This window comes from Callospermophilus lateralis, chromosome 4, assembly GCF_048772815.1.
Source record: "Callospermophilus lateralis isolate mCalLat2 chromosome 4, mCalLat2.hap1, whole genome shotgun sequence".
NCBI lineage: Eukaryota > Metazoa > Chordata > Mammalia > Rodentia > Sciuridae > Callospermophilus > Callospermophilus lateralis.
The window spans coordinates 109518211-109544874 of NC_135308.1; the positions used below are offsets into that span (position 1 = coordinate 109518211).

At 41.2% G+C, this 26664-nt stretch overlaps 1 protein-coding gene and 1 pseudogene across 1 annotated transcript; one reads left to right on the top strand and one right to left on the bottom strand.

The window, feature by feature from the left end:
* The first annotated feature begins 21481 nt into the window (after positions 1-21481).
* LOC143398500 (olfactory receptor 10P1) lies at positions 21482-22417 on the top strand. Its single transcript, XM_076855399.1, is given in 1 exon segment — positions 21482-22417. A coding segment is annotated over 1 exon segment (936 nt).
* Positions 22418-24727: 2310 nt separating this feature from the next.
* Positions 24728-26199, bottom strand: LOC143398501 (receptor-interacting serine/threonine-protein kinase 2 pseudogene; annotated as a pseudogene).
* Positions 26200-26664: the final 465 nt, after the last annotated feature.

Below are 26664 nucleotides of genomic sequence, written 5' to 3' on the forward strand. Positions count from 1 at the left end.
ATCCCAGTACCAAAAAAAAGTAAGCCAGCCTGTAAAATCAGAAAAATTATTTCTGCACCACATAACCAATAAGTGGTTAATATCCAAAACGCATAAGGAATTCATACAACTCAATAGCAAAACACAATAACAACCAATAAGCCACTGTTGATGGGAATGTAAATGTGTATAGCCATTATCAGAATTACTATTATGGAGAACTGTATGGAGACCCCTGAAAATTGAGTTAAAACATGATCTAGCAATCTCACTTCAAGTATAAACACAAAGGAATTGAAATCGGTATGTCAAAGAGATATCTTCGTTCATGTGTTAATGCAGCATTATTCACAATGGACAAGGTATGAAAACAATCTATCAGTGGATGTACGGGTAAAGAAAAGGATATATATATGAACAATAGAAATCTTAGCCTAAAAAAAAATGAAGGAAATTCTCTTGCTACTTACAACATGGATGAAGCCGGAGGACATTATGCTAAGTGAAATAAGCCAGACAAATACTGCATGACTCACTTACATATGGAATCTAAAAACATCAAACTCATAGGAACAGAGAGGAGAACGATGGTGAAGGCTGGGGGTGGGAGGTACAAAAGAGAGAGGGGAGTGAGAAGATGCTCCTCAGAGGATTTAAGGTTTCAGTTAGGAGTAATGTTATCCAAATCTATTGCACAGTTTGGTATATATGTGTTATGTACATAATAATGCATGTTTCAAATATGCTTTTTAAAAAGTAGATTTTAAATGTCCTAACAAAAAAAAAAGTAGATTAGGTGATATTGTATACTAATCAACTGAAATAATCAGTGTATAATATGTATACATATCAAAACACCACCTAAGGGGCTGGGGCTAGGGCTGAGGCTCAGTGGCAGAGTGCTTGCCTACCTCTGGGTTCACTCCTTAGTACCACATAAAAATAAACAAATAAAATAAAGGCATTCTGTCCATCTACAACTTCAAAAAAAATTTTAATTACCTAATACTCCCAAATTTGTACTATTATTATTTGTCAATTACAATAAGGTTATGTAAAAATAAAAATACAAATACATTTATATTTTTTAAATAAATGTTGATTGATCACCTACTACATGCAGAGATCCTGTGCTATTATTATTATCTATTACCCATGAGTTCAAGGCAACATGTTTACTAGTTAGTCTAATTGGCATCATTTTTTTTTCTTTATTAATGGCTCACAAAATAATACTGAAGGTCACATTTGATTGTGCCTTAGATTGAACCCAGTGCATATGCATGCTAGGCGAGCACTCTACCACTGAGCCACAACCCCAGCCCAGATTGTGCCTTAGATTTTATGAAACTCAGAATAACTAAAAGCTCTCATACCTCCCTCCCATACCCAAAGGAACATATGATACAAGGAATCTGATTGAATCACCATTATATGGGTGCCACCCACATTTGAAAACCAGTGACAGGGACAATGGAGTTCCTGGACCATTGCCTCAAAACAAAAGAGAGTGGGAGAAAATCACTCATAAGAATTCAATAGTGTCTTCAGGGAAAACCCTCCTTTCATTCAGTGAAATAATAAGTCTGAAAACCTCAGATCATGGCAGGGAAACATTCAAGTGCCTCTGAGTTATTTTTCAGATTCTTACCAGGGCATTAGTTCGATAGTTAATTTTTCTGATGTTTACCTTCCTCATCAAAAAAAAATGGATGCAACAAGTCTTTGGTGTTTCTTTCCTATAGATAACTATGGTATGTCAAACCCCAGGATCTGTACGAAAGGGGTCTGGGCAAAGATGAGAGGACATTCGTTCCTACCTTCAGGTGATTCACCATCCAGATACGAAGGTCAGGCCGGGTTGGTGGGTTGGTTGGGTTTGGGGGCAGTTTTTAATGAGTCTAGTGTAAACAAATGGCAAGGTGACTGAAAATGGCTTCTTATTCCAAAATTACATGTGACAAATATGACTGACGCTTTAGGAGGTAGAAACTTTTGCTGTGAATACAGATCTGAGAAGGCCAGTGCCTCCATTGAGGAGAAGGGGAAGGTAGGAGCAGAGATGCCCAGATTTAAATAAAAAAAAAAAAAAAAAAAAAGTCTGCAAGGTCAAGTTGTCTGTGGTCTGGTTAGTTAGTCTACTGATTCCACACAGAAATAGAGCCAAGGTACAAACTGTGGCCTACAGTGCCCTTGAGGAGGCTGTTAACTTAGCCTATGGTTTACAAGAAAGGATCATAGTGGAGATCAGCCTTGAGCCAGGTCTAGAAGGATGAGTTCTCAAGGGGACTGGGGAGTACAGATGAGAATTCTTTGAAGACTCTCAAAAAAAAAAAAAAGGAAAATAATAAAAGTAAGAAAAGCAGGGAAGAAATCAGAGAAAGAAAAAAGTCACTGACATTCAATAATTCTTTAAAAATTCTGAAAGAAGTGACTTTTCCGGTCAGGCAAAAGCTTCCAGAAGCTTCTGCTGTGCTTCCTGAATCCATGGGGAGACAGCTGGGAGGTAAAGGGGTAATGGACATCGAGAGAAAGTTCCCCTTCCTCATCCTAATTGCAGGTGGTCATGTTTGCCCAGGTTTGCACATTTTGGAATAAGACCTGAGGTCCACAATGGCCAGCCAGACCCTGGTGACTGAGTTCTTCCAGCAAGGCCTGTCGGACATCAAAGAGCTTCAGGAGACCGTTTTCCTGCTCCTCCTGCTGGCCTACCTCATGACTGTCTCTTAGAAATTTGATTCCAGACTATCATCATGCCCAGGATGCTGCCCCACCTTGCCACAGGGACTAAGACCATCAGTTTTGCTGGCTGCATCACCCAGAAATTTTCTACATCTCCCTTGGGACCCCAGAATTCTTCCTCCTCATGGCCACGATCTACAACCAGGATACTGCCATCTGCAAGCCCCTCCATTACCCCATGCCCATGAGCAGGAGGATCTGCACACAGCTCATCCTCATGGCTGGCCAGCAGGATTCTCTCTCGTCATCATGTCTGTCATCCTGACCACTAAGCCTCCATTCGGTGACAGCTACACCAACCACTTCTTCTGTGACTACATGCCTCTCACGGAGGAGGCCTGCAGTGGGCTCAGGTGCTGGAGGCGGTGAGTTTTACCCTGGCCTTGGTGATGCTGCTCAGCACCTTGGTGCTCACCACCCTGTCTTATGTCCAGATGTAAGCACTGTCCTCAAGCTCCCATGTGTCCAGGGGAGGAGGAGGGCTTTCTCCACCTGTTCCTCCCACATCATTGTGGTCACCATGTGCTAAAGCTCTCTCCAGGCAGAGGGGTTGACCTCAATAAAGGAGTGTCTTTAATTAATACAACTATCACCCGCCTCGTTAACCCCCATCAGCTACACTGTAAGGAATCAACAAGTTAAGTGGGTAGTAAAAAACCTAGTCAGAAATTGCATGATTCCAAAATAAATAAGAGCCCTCCAAGGCACCTTACATGGAAAAATGGGCACCCTCCCTAAGTGAATCCACACGTGACCAGGCCATGAGGCAGGGTGCAAGAGCTTAGTTCTCCTTCCTCAACCCCCAACAAGGTGCAGGCTTCCCCACAGAGCATGAGGCAGATGTCCTATTGTCAAATGAGGTGACTGCTACTTTGCCTCAGCTTTAGGTTTGCACCTGTTTTGAGTGTTCTTTCAATCAAAGAAACAAAAAAGGATTTGCCTATATCCCCAGGTGCCCGCGCCTAGGCTCTAGGAACAGCTGGGACTCATAGTCATTCTGCCACCATTTCCATTACCTGTAATGGTTATAGAATGGTTTAGTTTCTAAAGCACTTCTTTATCACTAATCTCACTTAATCTTAACAATAACTCTGTTAAATAGATGGAAAAGTTATCATTCTCGTTTTCATAAAGAAATTGATACTCAGTTTAAGTGAATTACCAAGATCACACAGGAGACCAGGATTCAAACCCAGAACTTCTGGATCTAAATGTATTCCTAAGGATGTGGAAAATATGGCCCTAATAATCATTTATTACTGCATATAAAGTATCCCCAAAACTTAGCAGTTTTAAGTGCAAACATGTATTATCTCATAGTTCTATGGATTAACAGATTGGGTACAGTGAAACTGGGCACCTCTGGTTCAAGGTCTCTCAGGAGTTTGCAGTCAAGCTATCAACCAGCACTATGGTCTCATCTGATAGCTCGCATGGGACTCACTTCTGAGTTCACTCCATTGGTTTTTGGCAGGCTCAAGTTCTTCGGTGGCAGTTGCCCTCATGGGCCACTCCATAGGCTCACAACATGGCAGCTAGCTTTCCTCAGGGCAAACAAACAAAAACGATGCCCAAGACAAAAGTCTTTTTGTAACCTAGTGTTAAAAGTAACATCATGATTGGCACATGTCTGTAATCCCAGTGATTGATTTAGGAGGCTGAGGCAGGAATATCTCGAGTTTCAAGTCAGTCTCAGAAACTTAGGGGGAACCTAAGCAAGATAGTAAGACCCTGTCTCAAAAAAAAAGGGTATAGAGTTTCTAGGTTTGTTTTCGTCAGCTTATTTGCTGGTGTGACTGAAATATCTGATGAGAACAATTTTGGAGGAGGAAATATTTATCTGGGGACTCACTGTTTTTTCAGAGGTCTTGATCCCTGGACAGCAGGCTCCATTCCCCAGAGCTTGTGGAAAGGCAGAACATCATGGCAGAAAAGTGTGGCAGAAAGAAGCAGCTCACATTGGGATCAGGAAGCAGAGAGAGACTCCATTTGCCAGATACAAAATATATACCCCAAAAATCACGCCCCCAGTGCCCCACCTCCTCCAGCCACACCCTACCTGCCCTCAGTTACCACTCAGTTAATCCCATCAGGGATTGATTCGCTGACTGAGTTAAGGCTCTCAAAACCAAATCATTTCTCCTCTAAACCTTTTTGCATTGTCTCACACATGAGCTTTTGAAGGATACCTCACATCTAAACCATAACTGGGTTCAATTCCCAATACAAAAAAAAAAAAAAAATTTGACAACATATCACATTTGTCATTTTATATTTGTTAGAAGTAAGACTCTGATATTGGCCACATGCCTCACTTCAAACAGTGTGATACTAGCAGACACAATGCAAGCAGAAACATGAAAAGTTTAGTGCCCTTGAAGCTCTCCAACTACCAGCTGAACAAGCCTGGACTAACCTATTGGATGATAGGAGACTCGTGGCCTACTTGTCCTCATCACCACGACTGACAATAATCTCACACATGCACCTCAATACAGAACTGCCCAGCTGACCAGCAGCCACTGGGGATGATGGGAGCCTATCAAATACCAACAGAAGACCACCCAAATGAACCCAATTCAAATTGCCAACCCACAGAACCATGAACCATGTAAATATTGTATAAGCCATTAAGTACTGGGGTGGCTTATTACTCACCAAAAAATAACCAGGACACAAAACAAAAAGCAAACATAGGTATGGGATAACTGCTGTGTCCTGCTAAGGATTCTAGATGAAGAAGCCGTAGCCAGAGAATGTTTAGCCACATGAGTAGAAGTGGGTTCCATCAAAGCAGGGAAGAGAACCTGGTCTCCTCTCGCCTATGGTCATAGGCAACAAGAAATCACCAACAAATACACTCTAAACAGAAACATCCTGAAACGAAAATATTTACTTTTCTTCTGAAATATTCTATAAGTTCCTCATCTGACCTCTGAAATGAGACTCAGATGGGAAGATTGACCTCGCAGATTCTGAAAGTCTTGTCCCAAGAAACCGGACTTCAGGGCATTTTCCTATGTGAAATAAGATTTTAAAGTCTCTTAGAAAGTTCAGGAGCCACTTGTTGCCAATAAGGAGCAGCTCTGGGCTACCCTACTCCAGGGACTCTGTCCCCTGAGAATACAGTTCCCAGATGGAAGTGATGCTTTATAAGGTGCCCAAAGCTGCCCACTCTGGTTGTGTGTTTCTCAGAAGATACAGAAAACAGGCAGGAGGATGTACTGGTCTGCTCCCTTCAGAGCCTGAATCAGTCTCGATTGAGTGTTTTTCTTTCCTTCCCTCAAACCCAGTAAGACACACAATTTATGATCCAGGTTTAAGTAAATAAATGTCTTATATGCCAACAACGTACAGCCTCATCTTAAGCACTAGCAGACTGCATCAGTAGCTAGCAAATTCATTCCACCTTCACTTCAATATTATTATGATATGAAAATTCCTTCCATAGAAAATGTTGAATGAAGGATGGGGGCTGAGGACCTGGGACACTTTTAACACAGATACATAGAAACCAAATTCTCAAGGTATGGAGGTAATTGACCACGGATAACATAGGTACACAGCACCCTCTAGTGGTATATTCTGTTCTTGCAATGCTCCACCGCATGTTTAAAAGAACTTCTATTCTGCAAGAGAATCACAGTGTCCAAGAAATGACCTAAGCAAATACTTCCTGCCACTGAAGAGTTTTCATTTTTAAAATGTTTATTGGTACATTATAATTATACATAATAGTAGGATTAATTGTTAAATATTTGCCCATGCACAGAATATAATTTGGTTAATTCTGTCCCTGAGTACCTCCTTTCTTTTTATTTTTTAAATATTGTCAAATGCTCAAGAAGAGTACTTACAGATTAAGTAACTCTTTTTAGAATCAGTTGTCAAATAGGAGCCTTAAGCACATTCAATAAAAGTTGAAAGATCAACGAAGTAAAGAAGTAAGAAAATAATCATGGGGCTGGGGATGTGGCTTAGTAGAGTCCTAGGTTTAGTCTCCAGCACCAAAAAATGTCATAATTTTCTATACATCTGCTCTTGCCACATAACACCTCAAGCATGAGAAACAATAATTTGCAATTTCCTCTTTCTCTTTGTAATAATAGATGGGAAGGTGTCCTATGATGAGGAGGATGGTAGTGGAGCTCAGAACTGCTCTACCTTGTAATTCTGTTTAAATATCTGTAATCTTCGTTTTTATCCTAGACAGCCAACACCTTCTTGGGGAGCAGGAAAAAGAGGAAGGAAGGGAAAGGGGAGGGAAGGGGGAAAACAAAGGGTAAGAAAAACAGAAAAGGGAGAGAAAGGCAGGGATCAAGAAGAAAGGAAGGGAGAGAGGGACCTGGAAAGGAAGGAGGGACTCGGGGATCCTAAAACTGCTGTTTACAAATAGATTTTAATACATCCAAAGGATGAGTTCTCAGAAACTGCTTTCTACTTGTAAATTTCCTTGGAAGCACAAAACTTAAATGAATTATTGAGAGATGAGACTTTATTTGTAAAGGCAACAAAAAAAAATGTGAAGCTTCTATGTTAAAAAATGAACAGACGGATGTGATCTGGCCAGATATTGGATTCTTGGGACAAATCTGATGATCAAAAATATCTGTAGATTTTAGTGTTTCTAAAACCACCCATGGTTTCTAGATATATGGAACTGAATGGCTTTGAATCAGCAGTTAAGGTGTTAAAACCCTGCAGTGGCAGAACTTGAGTCATGGCTCAATAGGGATTTGCTACCACCTTCTCTAGCTTGCCTTTTTATAATTTTATGCTTTAAATTTTTAAGGCATAAACATAAAATGGATCATGTTCAAAACAGTAGAATTTTTGTCTCAGATTTGATGTCCTTTCAAAATAAAAACAGAAAGTACTCTTTGGAGAAGACACAACCTGCAATGGTCTTGGTGGGTTAAAGCCATCACACATTGAAGTCAGTCATTTTAAAGGCTATAGATCAACAAGCAGTAGCCACTAAATGATGGTTTTTGGTTTACTAATAGAGGAAAGTTTCAGGCCTTTAAAAGAAACTTGGCTTGAGGCTGCTGCCATCCTATTCAGAATAGTTAGAAATCATGGTGGTCTCAGAAACAGTAAAATCTACATATAGTTTTGCCATCAGATTGGTCCCAAACATCCAATCTATCTGCTATATAATGTTCATATGTTCAAATTTTAAAAAGAAGTTTCAAAAGATTGTGCACCATTATAAATAGTTTTGCTTCACTACAGTACTTAAAATTTCATGCTTAGAAGGATATTTCCAAATAAAAAGTAATTTCTAAGAACTCCTCCTCTGAATACCTTAAGATCTATTTTTATACAGCAGTCTCAAAATTGGAATCTTTCTTTCTCTCCCCCCCGCCCCCGCCTCCAAGAGAACTTTTCAACAGTTTCTAAGCTGAAAAGGTACAAAATGGTCTCTGATAAAATGCAACTTTAAGGTGTTTAAAGTAACATGTTAGAAATATTTCTGAATGTGCACCATTAACAACTGGAGTTTATATAAGAAAACTTTATATTTATATTTCAAAAACTCCAGACATTTTAACAAAAACAATGTGTGGTACAGGTCTTGGATTATCTTCTAAATACACAGAGAGATGATCTGAAATAGCTGTCAAGAAAAAGAGTGTTCCCATGGCATGTCACTGGTTAAAAGAAAGGCTGTCATTAGATATGAAGCCACTGTTCATTCACATCCATATTAATTAGTAATTGCAGGAAATGGTTTAAGCATTTTGGATCCTAACACGATGGTTTGTTATTTTTGGATAACATTTTACTGTTCATTATGCCTTAAGCAGTTGATTGGAGGCTTAGGGAGAACCTATATTACATATTTTTTTCTATTTAAATTGATGAGAAATAGGTTCCCAGTTAGCATACTCATGCAGAATATCTCATTTTCACAAACACGTTATTGATCGTAAGCAGGATATGTGTGTGTAAGAATTCAGACATCTCAACAACACCATTGGAAGCTTGAAGACAATGGAATGACTCCTTGGAAATTCTGGACATTCATTCCATCCAGACGACAGTACCAGCCAACTCTCAGTCAAATACATGGTAGAATGGAGATTCTTTTCAGATAGGCAAAATACAAAAGATTACATTTCCCATGCACCACCCAATAGCAAATGGAACTCCTAACAACCAAAACAAGAGTAAGTTAAGAAAAATAAAGGCATTGTATCCAAGGAACAGGAGCCAAGAGAGATGAGAGACATTTCCAGATACCCCCAGATGGAAGCTGTACAGTACACTGGAGGAAATATCCATCTGAAGGGGAGCCTATAAACACCCACTTTCCACACCACCCTCCTCCTAATATACAGCAAATATCCATAGATCCATCACATTTAAACTAAACACATCACTCCTACACCCACTCCTACACCCACTCCTACACCACACACCTTACTCACATCTTACAGCAATACACACTTCAGGCTCGGCTCCCAAAGTCTATGACTAATGGAACCCTGGGATATTCTTTCTCAGACCTAAGTTTAAGAAATGATTGCCTTTTCTTATTCCAAAATCCAAACAAACTCCTGATAAGTTTCCAAGCCAGAGGTTCTCTGCCTTAGGAGGGCAACTTATCCTCAGGAGCCCCTTTCCACTTCACATATCCTCCAAGAGTGCCGCCTCCTGTCTTGGTGGGCACTTGGCCTTCCAGTCTTCCAGTCAACCTTCTGCACCTCCACATATTCATCCCCGCTCCATGTAGCTGATTACCCACCCACGTATGTGCCTATCTATCCTTAAATCCATTAGTTTATCCATCTGTCCCTCTCTCTCTTGGACTTGTCAAGCCAGATTTAAGACCTATGACAACCCTTACACACGCCCCTCTCTGGGGAGCCATTGCCCCACCTTCCTTTCATATCTCTGTGAACGAGGCAGGAGTGTCAGCCTGGGAGCAGGGCGGCTGGCCAGTTTGTATCCTTAGGCTCAGGGGATCAGGAATTGAGACTGAGGAGGGACACAAAGTTTGGCAGAAGGGAAAGAGCAAAGAGAATCCTAGGAAAGAGGGTTCTACTTCTTGCTTATTCAGTTCAAAAGCATTATGACAAAATTCACCAAGAGAGTTAGAGATGTTCAGATATTAGATATCTATAACAGTCTCAAAAATTTATCTTATGGGCTGGGATAGCTCAGTGGTAGAGTGCTTGCCTAGCACATGTGTGGCACTGGGTTTGATCCTCAGCACCACATAAAAGATAAATAAATAAAGTAAAGGTGTTGTGTCCATCTACAACTAAAAATATATTTAAAAAATTAATCTTATGAAGTTGGTGTTGTGGCTCAGTGGTAGAGTGATCACCTAGCACATGCAAGGCCCTGAGTTCAGTCCTAGGCACCACATAAAAAAAAATAAAATAAAGGTATTTTTTAAAAAGTAATCTTGTGGAAATAATTAAACAGACACAAAATTTATAAACATAAAGCTATTGGTTGTAGAAGTATTTAAAATAGCCAACAGTAGGAAATCACATGTCCAGCCATACACAAGTGTTCTCCATTCTCTCTCTCAACACTGACAGCCTGATGTCACCAGTGAACCACAAGATCAACAGAATTTAAAGCCTGGACTTCCTCTTAAGTGATAAATGTACTTTCTTACTGTTTAAACTAGTTTGGATCAGGTTTCTCTTGTCACCGAAAAACTCTTTAACAGATAAAGTCATATAAATTTAAATTCTAATTACTGCTTCTCCTTATTTAGCACATTAGTAATCTCTCTGAACTTTAGTCTGTTCACTTGAAACTTTGGGATAATAATAATAATTCACACTTATACTCCCTATATGATAAAAAATAAGAAGAAGAAGAAGCAATTTATTAGAAGAAATAGTTTAAAACAAAAGTTATGGTGAAAGAGTGAAAATAGGGAGCAAAAAGGTATAGTACAAGCAATGTGCATTGGTCTGTCCTCCCTGAGGACTAAGGGCCTCATCAATGGTGGAAAAGGTTTATATCAATGTCATGTCTTAGAAGCCATATTAATAAATTTGTATGCCCATCTCAGTTCTCTTAACTAGCTGATGCAAATCACTTAATTTTTCCTCAATTTTCTTCTCTTTTTAATGTGGTGTCACTCATTTTATAAAGTCTTTATGCTAATTGTTCTGGAGGCTATGACAGGAAAGGAGTCAAGACTTCTGGTTCTGTTGGGAAACAGAAAGCGACAGAGAGCTTTGCTCTCAACAAGGAAAAGCTGGGAAAGCCACAAAATCTTTTCTTGAGGTCATCAGAGAGCTGAGGACGCAAGCCAGTAACCTGAGTTCCAAAGTGGAATAAGCCCCTTCCAAGAGGGACAGGAAACAAACTGTCTGATCTGGGGCAGGTAACATGTAAGAGAAAGAGATGTACAGCAGACATGCAGGTAAAAAGAAACCAACTAAAATTTTTTAAAACTATAGATTAAAAATAAAGAAAGAAAGACCAATGGAGTGGAGGCAAAGGAATAAGGGGATGGAGGAGGAAAGGAAAAGAGGAAGTACTGGGGACTGAATTGGAAGGAATTATATTCCATGCTTATATAATTATGTCCAAATGAACACCAGTATTATGTATAAATATAATGCACTAATAAAAAAAATGAAAGAAGCCAGGCACAGGGGCACACACCTGTAATCCCAGCAGCTCGGGAGGCTAAGGCAGGAGGATCATGAGTTCAAAGATAGCCTCAGCAAAAGCAATGCACTAAGCAACTCAGTGAGACTCTGTTTCTAAAAATAATAATAATAAAAATACAAACAATAGGGCTGGGAAGGCAGCTCAGGGTCAAGTGCTTCAATCAGTTCAATCACTGGTACAGAAGGAAAAGAGAAGGAGAAGGAAGAAAGAAAGGAGGAAAGAGAGAAAAGAAATCAGCTAAAATTTCAATGAATTACTGATGGCAAAATGTGGGCTCATGTCTCATCATCTTAGCACTAAAGGAATCTGAGGTCTATGATGCACTGAAGGTGACAATAATGAAGAGATTGTCTCAAACTCCCACATTAATACCCTGATCTAAAAAGAGATATGCCCAATTCCAAGAACAAGTATTGTTTACCTCAGTCTCTCTCTCCTTCTATGTATGATATCTGGATTTCAAACACAAATAAAAGAAAAACAGAATGAAGCGAGGAAAAAAATCACTTCCCAGAGATTAAACAAACAACAGAAACAGACATGACCCAAAAGTTAGAACTTTAAAAGTACTATAATTAGTATGTTAGAGTACTCACTGTAAAAGTACACAACATGCATAAACGGATGGAGAAATTCAGCAGAGATAGAAATAATAAGGAATTTGTCAAACAGACAAGAAGACAATAGAAAATATCAACAAAACTAAAAGTTTGTTTTAAGAAACAAAAATGAAAGACCTTTAGCTAAACTAATAAAGGAAGAAGGAAAACTCAAATACATTTAGAAATATGAGAGAAGACATTGCAACTGATACCACAATAGACTACTTTTTCTTGCCTAATTGCTCTGTCTAGGATTTATAGTGCTACGTTGAACACAAATGCTGAGAGTGAGCATCCTTGTCTTGTTCATAATTATAGATGAAAATCTTGCAACTTTTGATGGTTGAATATGATGTTAGCTGTAGGTTTGTTGAATATAAACTTATATGTAGAAACAAAGTCCTTCTATGCCTATTTTTCAAGAGTGTTTATAATGAAGGATATTAAATTTTGTCAAGTGCTTTTTCTGCATTTATGGATAAGATCATTGACTTTTGTCCTTCATTTTGTTATGATGTATCACACTGATTGATTTACATCTATTAAACAATCATTGCATCCCTGGGATAAATCCCACTTGGTCAAAGAGGATAACATGCTTTTTGAATTCAGTTTGATAGAATTTTGCTAAAGATTTTTGCATCTCTCTTTAAAAAATGAAATAAAAGGCAGGGGCTGGGGTTGTGGCTCAGCGGTAGAGTGCTCGCCTCTCATGTGTGAGGCCCTGGATTCGATCCTCAGCACCACATATAAATAAATAAAATAAAAGTATTGTGTCCAACTACAACCAAAAAATAAATATAAAAAATTGTTTTAAAAAAACGAAAGAAAGAAAGGGAACCAAATAAGAAAAAAGCAGTAAAATTGTTTGCCAATGACATGATCTTATAAAAAGAAAACCCTAAAGACACCTACCAAAAAACTATTAGAGCTGATAAATGAATTTAGGTAAAGTTGCAGAATATAAAATCAACATGTAAAATCAGTCACATTGAAAATATTAGCAACAAATCATATAGGAGCGAAATCAAAAATTAACCCATACACAAAAGCTAAAAAATAAAAATACATGGGCTGGGACTGGGGCTCAGGGGTAGAGCACTTATCTAGCATATGTCCGGTACTGGGTTCGATCCTCAGCACCACATAAAAATAAATAAAAGTATTGTGTCCATCTACAATTAAAAAAATGTTTTTAATCTAAAACAATAAAAATATAATAAAGAAGATCCTAGTGGCATGCACTTATAATCCCAGTGGCTTGGGAGGCTGAGGCAGGAGGAACACAAGTTCAAAGCCAGCCTCAGCAATGGTGAGGCGCTAAGCAATTCAGTGAGACTCTGTCTCTAAATAAAACATAAAATAAGGCTAGGGATGTTGCTCAGTGGGCAAGTGCCCCTGAGTTTAATCCATGGTACCAAAAATAAAAAATTTTTAAAATATATTTAAAATAAATTTTAACAAGAAGTTGAAAGGCCTATACAGTGAAAGCTATAAAATGTTAATAAAAGAAATTGAAGAAGGCATAAAATGGAAATATATCATATGTTTATAGAGGGGAATAATTAATATTGTTAAAATGTCCATACTACTCAAAGTAATCTACAAATTCAATGCAATCCCTAGCAAAATTCCAATGTCATTCTTTAAATAGCAAAGGCAATCACAAAAGAAACCCAAGAAAATCTTGAGCAAAAAGAACAAAAGTAGAGAGATCAATCGATTTTCAATTAAGATGCTTAAAACACACAATGAAAAAAGGATAGTCTCTACAATAAATGGTGATGGAAAAACTGGATAGCCACATGCAGAAGAATGAACTGGGACTCTTATTTCACACAGAGTGCACAAACCATGTCAAAATTGACCAAAGACTTAACCATAAGACGCAAAACTATAAAACTCCTAGAAGAAACCATATAGGGAAAGTTCCGTGGCATTAGTCTGTCAAGTATTTATGGGATAGGACCCCAAAAGCACAGACAACAAACAAAATAAGCAAAATCAGACAAATGGGATTATGTCAAGCTAAAAAGGAAGGGGGAAAGACAAGACAAAGAGGAAGAGACAGAGAGGACACAAAAAGAAAGGTAAGTCTCTTTACAACATAATCTCAGGTACCTCATCACTTCACAAGTTCCAACCTACATTTAAAGGAAAGGGATTACACAAATGCATAAATATCAGAAGATGAGGGTCATTGGGAGCAACCTTGGAGACTTAGGTTACACACTGAGCAGGGTTGTGGCCAGGTCAACCTTGGTAAAGGAAGTCCTTGGTGGTAAGCCTGTGTCTAACCTCCATTCCTTCTACTATAGACATTTTTGTTTATGATCCCTTGAATAAGCCCTGAAAAGGCTGGGGGAGAAGGCAGACTGATATCCACCAGCCAGGTCATCTTAATCCGTATTTGCAGCATCCTCTGCTGTGAGGGACCTTCTGTGAACATTCACATAGTCTCACATGGTCACAGGTAGTCTTACAGCCTTGTCCCATTTTTAAAATTTCATCCTCAACATAATAAGATGGTTAAGAGCAGGGATTCTAAAGTCAGGTCAAATGCGAGTTCTCCCACTTATTAGCTGGATGATCTTATTCAAGCATTTAACATCTGCTGGCCTCTTTTTTCCTTGAGATTAATAGTGAAAAAAACTAATCCTTAATGTTTAGGGAGGATTAAATAAGTTAATGAATGAAAAGTGCATAGAACAGTATGTGGCCCAGAGTATTACAGGAGTGTTGATAATGATGATGCTACCCCAAAATTCTTTTTTTTAATATTTATTTTTTAGTTGGACACAATACCTTTATTTCAATCATTTATTTTTATGTGGCGCCAAGGATCAAACCCAGGGTCTCTCACATGCGAGGAGAGCGCTCTACCACTGAGCCACATCCTCAGCCCCACCCCAAAATTCTTCATCCTCCATTCTCCTGCCTTGTTCCTTGCACCTCCTAAACCTCCTACAAAAGAAACCATTAGCCATTTTTCATGGATCAACGTAGATCAATATTCACACCACTCTTCTAAGCAAAGCAAACTCTTGAGTTGTACCATCAAAGTTCTACTCAATAGGTATTTTCTCTTCTCTACTATTCCACTAAACAAGCTGAAGTACTGGCTAGTTTGAATAATTTCAGCAGGCTCTAGGGCACAGGAGCTGTCTCTAGTCTGAAACCTGACCCTGCTATGACTAAGGCAAGGGAATATTAGTCCAAAGTTGCAGAGCCCAATAAAGAAGGCAGTTGAGGCGATGGACTCCTGAGTTGTTTGGTTATAAATAAAAGCCATCCTGGCAGGTGCTACACCTGTGAATGAGCTGACCCTGGGAGGGACAGTCTCCCCACTGTCAATAAGGCCCCAAATGTCAAATTTAAAAATAAAAAAGACATATTTAATACACAGGGACAAAATCATTAGGATCCTTTAAATCAGTGGAAAGAGTTTGCATTGTATTCTACCTATATGAGAAGCTACTGAGATATTAGAGTAAAAAAGGAAGGGACTGATACCACCTGATTTGCACATGAAGACGTATAATACAAGATTTTAATACAAGAAGAGGACACAAGATTGGGAAAGGCCCAGGTGAGAGACAAGTTGCTGGACTAGGATTTTAGCAGTCAAGATGATGAGAGAGGGGCTGGGGATGTGGCTCAAGCGGTAGCGCGCTTGCCTGGAATGCGTGCGGGCCGGTTTCGATCCTCAGCACCACACACAAACAAAGATGTTGTGCCCACCGATAACTAAAAAAAATAAATATTAAAATTCTCTCTCTCTCTCTTTAAAAAAAAAAAGATGATAAGAGAGGCTTGTTGGTATTATAATTTTTTTAGGCAGAACTACTAGGACTTACTAAGAAATTGAATATCAGCCATTAAGAAAAGCAAATCATTAAATAGAAAGCTAGATTTTTTTAGTCTGTGCAAGTTGGTGGCAACTGGTCACTTACTGTACTGGGGAAGGTTGGGAAAGGAGCAAGAATTATTTACGACATGGGAAGTTTGAGATGCCTCTAAGTCATCTAACAGGGAATCCTCAGTTTTATGTACAAGAAGCAGCCAAGGCCAAAGATGTACGTTGGAGAGTCACAGAAAGCAAAGAATGTGTTTCAGGAGAGAGAAGAGATCAAATGTGTCAAATATTGCTGCAAGAATGAGTAAAATAAACACTTAAAAATCCCCAGCCCCACCCCAAAATTCTTTAGATTTAGCAACAAAGGGGTTGGTGGTGGTCTTGATAAGAGATGATTATGGAGTAGTAGGGACAAACAGGGAAAAAATGGGTCATAAAAAGTAGAGACAGCAAGCATCAACTAGAGGGCAGTAGGGGTTAAGGCAAAGACTGACTGGTTCGGGTAACACCCCAGCTCTACCCCTAATGTCAGCATCCTCTGTCATCCACCTCACCCTTCCCAAGATAACAGCCTTCCGAAGGCTTAACTCTGTGCCAGGACCTCAAAGGTACATGACAGGAGAGATGCAGAGAAAGGCAGAACCCCTAGGTAGCCAGTCAGGCAATATCCTCACTAGAACATTCTCTTTCTAAAAAGCAAACTAAGCAGGGGGAAACAATGTGCCTAAATCACACTTCACTGTTAGTAACTTCCAGAATCTGCCAAAAGCATCTATACTTAACAGGAAGCTGAGATTCCATATGTGGGAATTAACTCCCTAGGGAGAGTCTACACATGAGGGAGAGAAAGCCTCGTGCTTTCTGTGACCAAGGAGGCCCTTCATGAGTGGGGAGGCAAGAGCGCTCCAGGAGAGGAAACAAGGTATGAGAAAGGGAAGAAGGACACAGGCCAGCCATGAAGAATGAGCTTAAGGAGAGAAGGAAGAACACACCTGGCACTGGAGACCCAGAAAGAATTATCTGGCCCCTGACACTACCTCAGCTCAGGGTTACCCAGGGAAACCCCAGGAGTCAGGGCCTCCCAGGTCCCCAGGGGTCAGAGGCACTACACCAGCCGGAGAATAACTATGGGCACCACAGAGGCTGAAACTTCCAGGGAGGGGAAGAACGGAACCTTGCCTGTGCCCAGCAGCTCTTTCCCTGGCTGGATGACCATATCTATCCCCTCACCTCCCTCCTAGTACCCGACACAGTCCCCACACAGTGCTGTGCAGCCTTGGGCCTTCCCCTGACAAGGACAGATCCTGCCAGAGACAGTGAGGTAAGAGCAGTGGCTACATTAGGGCCCACTCAGGGCCTGAGAACCTCTCTGTAGATAAGAGAGAGGTTGGTAATAGAAGAAAAGAGTCCAGAAGACGATTCCCAAATCTCTCCTATTTCATTTACAGAGGTGTGATTCAGATGCCACCAGCCTTGCTGGACAGGGAGAAGGGCTGGAAAAGAGATAGGGAACGATGGACAATTATTCCTGCCAGGTAAAACTGAACATAAAGAGCAAGGCAAGCACGTATACAGTGACTGTGCAAATCCTTAATGTGTGGGTGATACGCTGGGGCTGGAAGAGCGTGCTGTGTGGCAAGTGTGGTGATTGTGTGATTATGTATTAGTAGTGTGTCAAAAAGGATGGAGTGTGTAGGGTGAAACAGCATCTAGTGGGGGGGGGCATCTGTGGGTTTGCCTGTGTTGGGTATTCAGGTGGTCACAACACCCTCCATACTGTCAACGGTCAGTGTCTCTCAGGTTCCTGTTAATAGTCCCAATTTCAGAGCCCACAGATAGAGCTGCCTGCATCCTCCATTACTGCCCCACACTGTTTCCAATACACACACACACAACAATAACAACAACCATGCGCAGCTCCCATTAATACTTTGCCAAAAAAAATCTGAATGAACAAAGGTGAAATGTCTGACCCAAACCTCCATGATTCCATGAAGACTGCCTTTCCTGTTATTTCCCACGCCATGAAGCTCCAGAATCCAAATTTTTTTCAAAAGAATCCCTGCTCCCTTATACCCAAAATACCAAGCCTAACCTCAAAAATCTGTTTTCTATGCCATTCGCCCTCTAAGATTCTCACTTCCTGCATTCAGGATCACAGGGTTGACCAGTCATGCAACCAGTCAGCCTGCCACACCTCTGTAATTAACTATAGGTTATCTGTCACTCTAGCCACATACCCATTAGCTGACCAATTTATCCATCTACCTGAGGCTTATTGGAAGCATAGGGGTTGTTTTTCTGCTTTAAAGAGAGTCACTGGGAAGTGAAAATGGGGAGTTGTTTTTCAATTTTGAGAGATGAAAAAGTTATGGAGGTATCTGGCATGACAAAATAAATATACTTAACACTATGGAACTCAACATTTGAAAACTGTTATGATGGTAAATTTTATGCTATGCATTTCCACCATAATTAAAAGTATTTTTTTAAAAGTTCATCTCCTGCCTATGACCCAGTGAGCAGTTACCTTCTGTCCTCTGCTCCTCTGTGAGAGGCTATACAAAGAATAACCATGGCTTCAAGGCCAGTATCTCTACGAAGATTATTCCAACTGTGTCAAGACATGTGGAGATTAGAGAAGTTGAAAAGGGAAATGAACCATCAGAGTGGAAAAAGGAAAGTGGGAATCTGAGGAGCAGGGAGGGAAGAACAGAGGATGCCAGAGAAACTTGCCTCTCCACACTCACCGGCGACATTGTTCAGCAAAATTTAACCAGAGCACTAAGAGTGAAGCAAAAGTGAGATGAGTGTAGAGGGAGAGGCCTTGGTGAGGGCAGGCAGGAACAAGAAGGATCTCAGCTTTACTCAGGAAAGGAAGACAGAGATGTCACTCTGTTAGAGGAATCTAAATGCATGTGTAATATGGCAAGACCCATAAAAATGTTCATACTCTTAGCCAAGAATTCCACCCCTGGAAATTTATCCTAAGGGAATATGTTAACAGAAGCAGATGGAGCTATGCACAAAGATAGTGCTTGCGTCATTATGTACGACACCAGAAAAAAATGGAACAGCTTAACTTGCAGGAGTATAAGAAAGTGTTTATTAAATGTTAGGGGGGAAATTCAGTGGATTTTTTTCAAGAACTCTTTCTTAAAAGATCATTCAGAATACTCTGTGATCTCGTGGCAATGTTTATAGCAAACATCTTTCTGAAAACAAAATATTATCTACTACAAGCATGTAAAATGAGTTTTCAGTGGGGCAAAGGCCTGAGAGCAATAAAGAAGAAAAAATAATTTAACTAAGGGATAGAATCATGGATGGCTTTATTCCAAATAATTCTCAAGTACTTTTAATTAGAAAAAATGACATTTTAAAAATATGAAAACAGCAGGATCTTATCTATGTTATCTAAGTGATGTGGACATCTGGTGGATTGTTGACCATCAGATAACCCTGGTCAAACTAACTAGATGCAAGTTCATCCCTCAAAAGTGTAAGGTGAGGCTAAGGTTCTCACTGGACATGCAGCACGTACGGATGTTGATTAAAATCCCTCAGAGCTGTAGTTCCTTATCTGCAATGGCAAGAAACAATTACGACTAGTGTTGTTAGAAAAGTCTGCTGAGATTCTGCACAATTCCTAGCACACAGCAATCTCTAAGTGGGAGCTAGAGTAAATGGCAATAGGTTAAAAAATATATATATGATGACAGGGCAGGTGAGGGTGGGACAAAGGTTAGGTCCATGAGCAATGGGCAGAAAGCTTCAGACCCTCCTGTCTAAATACAAAGATGGATGAACAAACTCCATGTATGTGGTGAATGTGGGTGATGCAAGCTCAGTAAATCTTGAGACTCAGGTCTTCTTCAGAAGTTCAGTTTCCTGTCTTAGTGTCTAACTTTAGGCAAATCATTTAATCTCTCTGTTCATCAGTTCCCCTGTCTTTATAACTGGAATCATTCATTCTCCTAATAAATGTTTAGGGAAGACTTGGCATGTTCTAAGTATCATGCTAGTCGTTCTGGTGATTAAACTAAACTCCAAGAAAAAATTTAAAAAAAAAAAATAAAACTAACCTCCAAGACAGTGGATGACTTAGGTAAGAGCACAGGCCCTGCTGGTGCAGTAGCTCATGCCCATAATTCTAGTCATTCAGGAGGCTAAGGCAGGAGGATCACAAGTTCAAGGCCAGTCTCAGCAATTTAGCAAAACTCTGTCTCAAAATTCAAAGGAGCTGGGGGCACAGCTCAGTGGTCACACCCCAGGGTTCAACCTCCAGTATCACAAAAAAAAAAAAAAAAGTTCCTGAAGTTAGACAGACCCAGATTTGAGCCCAAACTCTTTCTAAATATTTGACCTAGAGAAAGTTACTTACACTATCTGGGCTTCCATTTCCTCATCTGCAAAATGGAGAAAATAAAAGTCTCTATGCCACAGTATGATTGTGAAGATCCAATGATATAATGAATGTTCGACTCTTAGCATAGTAGAAACATTAGCAACTGCTAAAACAGACAAACCCCTTCCCCACATCCCCATCTTGTCCTACAGGATCTTATAGTAGAAACTTTACATGAGGAAGTGCTGGGACCAAGGCACAAGCAATGTCTCAAGAGAGTATGGATAAAGACACCTTCTTCAAATACTTTAAGGACTGGCTAGTACAAGAGGGGTTAGAAATTCTGTGAACTACTAAACATTTAGCCAAGACCAGTATAATGAATACTTTCCCAACAAACAGAAAAGGCCAAAGCTAGAAGAGGCCACCTCAGTAGGTAGTGAATTCCCCCATTACTGAGCTGTTCACACAGACACCGCACAGCACCTTTCTCAATACTGGAGATAAGATCAAAGCATTGTCACGTAGACATAAATGACCCTAGAGGTCAACCCTGAAATGCCATAGACAATTATTTCTGAGCATGAAGATGATTGAAATCTGCCTTGGAAAGTGGAACTTGAGCTTCAGCCTGAAGAATGAGTGAGATTTAAATAGAATGAGTAGAAACTCTGCAGGGAACACTGGTAAAGAAGGAACTCTGAAGAGCACAGGGTGTGCTGGGACAGCTGATCACAGGGGCCTAGACAAGAGGAGAGCCAAGGAATCAGGGCAAGTGCCAAAATCCCAAAGCTTGACGCCACTGGGCAGTGTGATCACAAATAGTCATATCACCACACACCATTTTAAATCCTCAGCTCTCAGGTGACTGCCCACTAGACACCAGCTTAGGACAGCCCCTGGTGTGACCTGCTTTGCTTTGGGCTGTAGTTTCAGTCTGGAGGGTACAAAAGTGCTGAGAGCACAGCTTCTACTTCGTCCCTCGTTCTGGAAAAAGATCCAAAATACAAACAGATACGGGGTCTCTCCAAATGGGAGTGAGTCTTCAAAGGAAAAAAAAAACAGAGCATGCAAAATTGTGGGAAGTGCATAGAATTTGTAATCAAGAGGCCTGGATTCAAGTCCCAGTCCCATCACTTCCTCAATATTTCTCTGAGATCCAAGGTTCATCCAAAAAGGGAACACACTGTCACTTGATTTTGAGAGGGACTGTATGAAAAGTACTTTACTGAATGTCAGAAATGTTGTTGTTTCTAAATAACTTCTCTTTCCTGGCTGGACCATAGCTTCTGGCCTGGAGCGATGACCGAGGAAAACCATACTGCACTGCCTGAATTCCTTCTTCTAGGGTTCTCGGACCTCAGGGCCCTGCAGGGCCCCCTGTTCTGTGTGGTACTTCTGGTCTACCTGGTCACCTTGCTGGGTAACTCCCTGATCATCCTGCTCACACAGGCGAGCCCCGCGCTGCACTCCCCCATGTACTTCTTCCTCCGCCACCTCTCCATGGTGGAGGTCCTCTATACCACCAACATCGTGCCCAGGACCTTGGCTGATCTGGCCTCCCCAGAGCCTCAGGCCATTTCCTTCCAAGCTTGCACAGCCCAGATGTATGTCTTCATTGTCCTGGGCATCTCAGAGTGCTGCCTGCTCACGGCAATGGCCTATGACTGATATGCAGCCATCTGCAGACCCCTACACTACTCCACCCTCATGAGCCCGCAGGCCTGCAGGGCCATGGTGGGCACCTCCTGGGTCATGGGCATCATCACAGCCACCACTCATTCCTCCCTCATCTTCACTCTGCCTTTCCCCAGCCACCCTACTGTCCCGCACTTCCTCTGTGACATCCTGCCGGTACTGAGGCTGGCAAGTGCTGGGAAGCACAGGAGCGAAATCTCTGTGATGACCGCCACTGTGGTCTTCATCATGGTCCCCTTTTCTCTGATTGTCACTTCTTATGTCCGCATCCTGAGTGCCATCCTGGCAATGACTTCTACCCAGAGTCGTCGCAGGGTCTTCTCTACCTGCTCCTCCCACCTGCTCGTGGTCTCACTCTTCTTTGGAACAGCCAGCATCACCTACATCCGGCCCCAGGCAGGCTCCTCTGTCACCACAGACCGTGTCCTCAGCCTCTTCTACACAGTCATCACACCCATGCTCAACCCCATCATCTACACCCTTCGGAACAAGGAAGTGACAGGGGCTCTACGACACATGGTGAAGAGGCAGGCCACCTAAACCTGAAGGGATTAGGGGACTTCTACTCATTCACTGACTGCTCCTGCCCCCAGCTTTCAAGTGCTGGACTAAACCCCAGCCTAACAGAAACCGTGCAGAAATAAGGCTTCCTGGCAGGAAATGCTAGAATTAAAACAGATAAATCTATGCCTTACCTACTGTTCTATACCCCAGATTCACAGTCAGAACATGGGTTATTAGGACAAGGGAGAGTGGAAAAGATTGTCAACTTTGAGAAAGAACACTTAGCATCCTCTAGGTTGCTCAGGTGATTGCCATGACTATAGAAGTAGTGAGAGGTCTGCATCAGTCATGGAGGCAGATGTCTATGAACCTGACACCCAATTAAGTGGCCCACCCGAGCCTGTGGAATCTTCCTGGCCTTCCATTGCATTTTCTTCCATGTGTGTCTGAGTCTACTCACAGTACATTTGCTCTACTCTCAGCCTTCAGGAGTAATAGCTGAGAGTTCTGGTCATGAGACTCACTCATTCCCAAGATACCAGGGAAGGCGGTAGAGTTCATCAAGGACTGGGGTTAGGCCTCAGGAAAAAGGAAAAACTTTTTGCCAGAATATCCTATGCCCCATCTCTAAGAAACACACTGAAATCTCAGGCTCTGGGTACTTTTTTTTTTTTTTTTTGAGAGAGAGAATTTTTTAATATTTATTTTTTAGTTTTCGGCAGATACAACATCTTTGTTTGTATGTGGTGCTGAGGATCGAACCCGGGCCGCACGCTCGGCGCTACCGCTTGAGCCACATCCCCAGACCTCTGTGTACTTTTTAGGAGACAGCTGGTCAAGGATTCCAGAAGATACACTGGCCTGGGAGGCAAGATACAAAACCAAAGCCAACCAGGGATCCAGAAACAGGACTTGTGAAAGTGAAGCACTCTTCAGCCTTCAAGGTGGCTGATGCCACCTCCTCCATATCTTCCCCAGGGCCATGGCAGAGGTTTCCACCACTCCACTTCTCTGGGTGTCCTCCCTGATGAAAAAGCAGCTTAAGACTAATGTGAGAGGACAGACTATTCCAGATAATGCCTTCCTGGCCCATCAGCCTCTTACACACCATTACCTGTTGGAATAGCCTTCAGTTGCAACTGAAATTTGCTACTTCATAATTGTGAGAGAAACATCATATGCCATCATATAAATGCTGCAAGCATTTATAGTTTCCTCACAGTGTGGTTACATTAGGCAAAGATAATTGGCTTATAGATATTATCTTGTTTATGTATGATTGACGGGCACCCCCCACTCGATCCCTATAACAGTTGTGTGTGTCCCCTTCTCTTGCTGTGCCCTTGGGTGTGGCCTACCCAGATGTCAGTCAACCTGCTGACAGTGGACATCAGTTAAGATAGACTCAGCCCCCTGAAACCTGACCCCTTCCCTCATTTGAATAACTTCTCCTCAATAAAAGGGGTCAGCGCATGTGTGTGCTCTCTCTCTCTTCCTGCGGACCCTTAAGGTCAGAGGAGCCATCACAGCGACCCCAAAGAAAAAAGTATTTGTGTCTCTTGTGTGGTTATTTTGCGCAGCCCAGTTAACCCAGTTCAACTGGAGTAACCCCTGAGCCTTTTAGTCGCGAGAACAGAAACCTGGCAATTACCATCTCCATGTCCTCCACACAAGAACCTTCAGAAGCTCCAGCTCTCTGTGAGGAGCCACAACCCTCCAACATTTCATCAACAACAGGAGCTACAGAGGAAGTGTAGGAACCCCGTCTTCCACCAACCCTCTGATCTTTAAGCCCTCAGCACTCAAGCCCCTCAAGATTTGCTCTTGTGCTGAGTGATTCAACTGTGGAAAACAGTGCATCCCACTGTAGCCCACCTCTGCCTCCTCTTCTAAGTTCATTTCCAATAAAACTCCCCACTTAGGCAGACTTCTTGTCTCTCCATGCCTTTCCTGTTCTGCCAGAAATTCCCCACACACATCTTACTCAACGTGTCCTGGCAAACTGCTATTCACCCTTCAAGAGGAAACGCAAGGAATTCCTTCTTGAAATTTGATATCCAAAACACACTTCTCCCTCCTTGATGCCACTACCAATCCATCTTTGCAATGAATTTTAACATTTCTCCAGCTGCTTCTTTGGTTTTGTTTTAACCATGTGGCAAAATGCAGACTTTTTCCTTATGTAATTTTTTAAATACTGCATTGTCATGGAAGGATACTAATATTTACCCTCCAAAAAAAATCTTCAGTAAAACTTGTACTATCCTTGTGGATTTTGTTAAAAGAATATCAAGTTAACAGACCTGTAAAAGAAACTGACTTGTCTTCTTGAAAAAGACTTATTTACTAACTATTATTTTGAGGGAAATTTGAAGATGGTGGCTAGAAACCACCAGTATTTCTGGGTAAGGTTGAAGACCCATTTGTTTATTATCATTCAAATTTTGCACTATTACTTTGGAAAATTGTCCTTGGATGGCAGTGGTATCCAGTAATTACTGATTTCTGAGGTCCTTGTAAGATTGGTACTTATAAGCACATAGTCCTCTTTTGTGATCAAGTCCTCAGACAGGAGGGCATCTAGTGACTGATTAAGGCAGACTTTAGTCATTTGGTTCACAATGCCTTCCCTTTTGCCCTGGATCCACTGTTGGGCTATACCAGGCTGTAGACGCTCTGAATACCCCTCAGCTAAGAATGGATTTATTATTTGTTGAAGAGCAGGGGCTGGTCTTGTAATCACAGAATATAACCCTTTGAGATGCAAAAACAGTACTACGCCAACTGTGATTTATAGGACAGTGATGCAGCTTTATAGAAGAATAGTCAGGAGTTTTTCCAGATTTTAAAAAAAAAAAAAAAACTTTTTTCTTGAGAAATTGACAGGGACCTTGGAGTTCCAGGGGAACCACTGCTTTGATGGAGCTGAGAGGATCCACATGATTCCCCCTGTGGACCATGATTCCCAGATATGTTCAGAGATAACTCCATCTCCTTGTCATGTAAGTGAAGAGTACTCAAAGCACTCTGTAACTTTGTTAATTTGTTAGAAAAGTTATCTCCATAATGTTCTCCATAAATGAACTGGCCTAAATTCTATTAACATTTTAGGGAAGAAGGTATTTCTTCTGGATTTTGTGCCCATTCCCTTTCTATTAGAGAGATCATGATAACTGTCAAATGCAAACTTTCTTCATCAGCATCAGGTGGATATCCCTGAGACTCACTACATAATCTGCAAAAGAGTGGTGACTTCTTCAAAAGGCTGATTTCTGGCTAACACTTCTCATAGGATAACTGCAGAATCATATGTATCATGATTGACACTGGCCCTTGATTTCTTTGTTCAGGTTTGTGGCATAATTGTCTTTCACGTGGCATAATTGTTTCTCCAAATTTTCCTCTGGGGAAATTTGCTAATTCATAATTGTGAGAGAAACATCATATGCCATTTTGATAAAACTGCAATCTTAATATGAAATTCATTATCCAACAAGATATATTGAGTCTTCAAGTAATGATGAAGTGGAGAACTCATATTGCTCTAACTTACAGTAAGTGCAACTTCATGTAGGATGTGACATCTTAACAGCCTCACAACATCAGGATGTTCAGTTTTACTATGTAGGAGTTCATTTAATGATCTATTTGGCATGTAACTATTTCCCAAAATTCTGGCTTATTGCAAATTCCCCTATTGGAAGAACATAACTAAATCTGGATTTGTGCAAAATACCAGCTTCTCTTAAGACTTTTCTTTCACTGTGGAGCAGCAAGGTGTGGCTGAGCAGGAGCTTCACAGCCACGTGGATGTGCCAGTCTGCACAGTTGACCAAGGACACCCTGCTGGAGGTGCAGACACTTTTAAGGTTGCACAGATTGCAGAGCTTGGGGTAGGAAATGGTGTGCAGGGTGCTGCAGATGACCCCTCTATTTGTGGTGGCAGGCAGCCCTGGGGCTCAGGTGGCCCACACATCCTGGGTGTGCACACCACTCCCATTGCTAGTGACACCCAGATCCCTCTCTGCCCAAGTGGGCCAAGAGGCCTTTCCTGTGGAACACTAGGTCAAAAGGCCACCCATTCCCTGCTGCTTTCCCAGGCAAATGGACTCTTCTTTTCATCTCGATCTACTTGTAAACTGTTAGCAACCTGAACACAGGAAAAGACTCAGTCCCCATCACTCCCTATATCATTCAATGGATACTGATTTTATTTAATGAATCATTGAAGTATGATAATAGAATCATTTCATAAACTCTGAAGTACCGTGCAAAACTCCAAC